This window comes from Leishmania donovani, chromosome 24, assembly GCF_000227135.1.
Source record: "Leishmania donovani BPK282A1 complete genome, chromosome 24".
NCBI lineage: Eukaryota > Euglenozoa > Kinetoplastea > Trypanosomatida > Trypanosomatidae > Leishmania > Leishmania donovani.
The window spans coordinates 116,284-117,300 of NC_018251.1; the positions used below are offsets into that span (position 1 = coordinate 116,284).

A 1,017-nucleotide genomic window follows, 5' to 3' on the forward strand; every position below is an offset into this window, starting at 1 on the left:
GGTGGCGTATCGCGGCGCGCTTGGCCATCATTCGTGGCGCTGCGGGCCCGCCGCGCGCGCCCCATTGCCGCCTGTCTTTGGTCGTGGTGAGCTGGAGCGCGACGGCGACGCTGACGAGCTCGCGACATCTGCACTGCCGGAGGAGCCAACGCCAAGCCGACATCCCCTGCCACCCGCGCGACAGACGCGGTCCGCCTATATCGCGGCGCGCCGTCCGCACCTTCGCCTCCGTCTGGCGACGAGCGCGCTAGGCGCGTGGCCCGATTCGGCGGCAGACGGTCCGTCCGAGACGCCCAGGATGTGACCGTGGGGTGGCAGCGGCGGTGGGCGCGCTGTGGTTGCGCGTATGCGTCCGTTGGATGAGCTGTGCACGGTGACAAGGCATACGGATGGACGAACAGATATGCTTGTTTGCTGTGCCGGAGTGTGCAGGGGTCGCTCTGCCTGCCCTTGTCGCGCCTCTCGCCGCCCTCACTCCTCCCCGTCTCCATGGCGAGGCGAGGCCCTAACGCACCACGTTGCCTGCTTGTCGCCCCAGAATATAAAACATGCATATACAGCGCCAAGCGTCCGAAGGATCTCTCAAGGCCACCCGCGTGAAGCGGCATCCCCGAGTGTGGGCCGATGCGGCGGGCGCCTCCCCCCTGTGTCCTCGCAAGCGGTGTGTCTCGCCTGCACCTCCCCAAACGCTCTCTTCCTCAACGCCTCTCTCGCCCTCCACCGTCGCCGCGTGCTCTGACGAATCTCTCAAGAAACATTTTGTCTGCCGCTCCTCCCGCTCTAGGACGTCACACCACCACCATTGCAGCGTCGACATGGCCAATTTTCCTTCGCCAGTGTGGGTGCGGCGCTACGTGCTCAACTTCAATGCCGTGGCGCTGGTGCTGCTAGCGGTGCAGAACGCCGGGTATCTAGTCCTGATAAGCTATTCGCAGCAGCAGGGAAAAGAGTACCCGCTGGCTGCTGGCGGTGCAGAACCGGAAGAAGAGGAGGTGCGTACGGTCACCTTCAAGGCTT

General features: G+C 65.1%; 1 protein-coding gene across 1 annotated transcript; it reads left to right on the plus strand.

The window, feature by feature from the left end:
- Positions 1 to 548: 548 nt before the first annotated feature.
- LDBPK_240360 (CMP-sialic acid transporter, putative) lies at positions 549 to 1,016 on the plus strand (the record flags this gene model as incomplete). The annotated part of the gene is made up of 1 exon (XM_003861078.1): positions 549 to 1,016. A coding segment is annotated over one exon (468 nt), but the record flags the coding sequence as incomplete, so codon positions are not given.
- Between the last annotated feature and the right edge of the window lies 1 nt (position 1,017).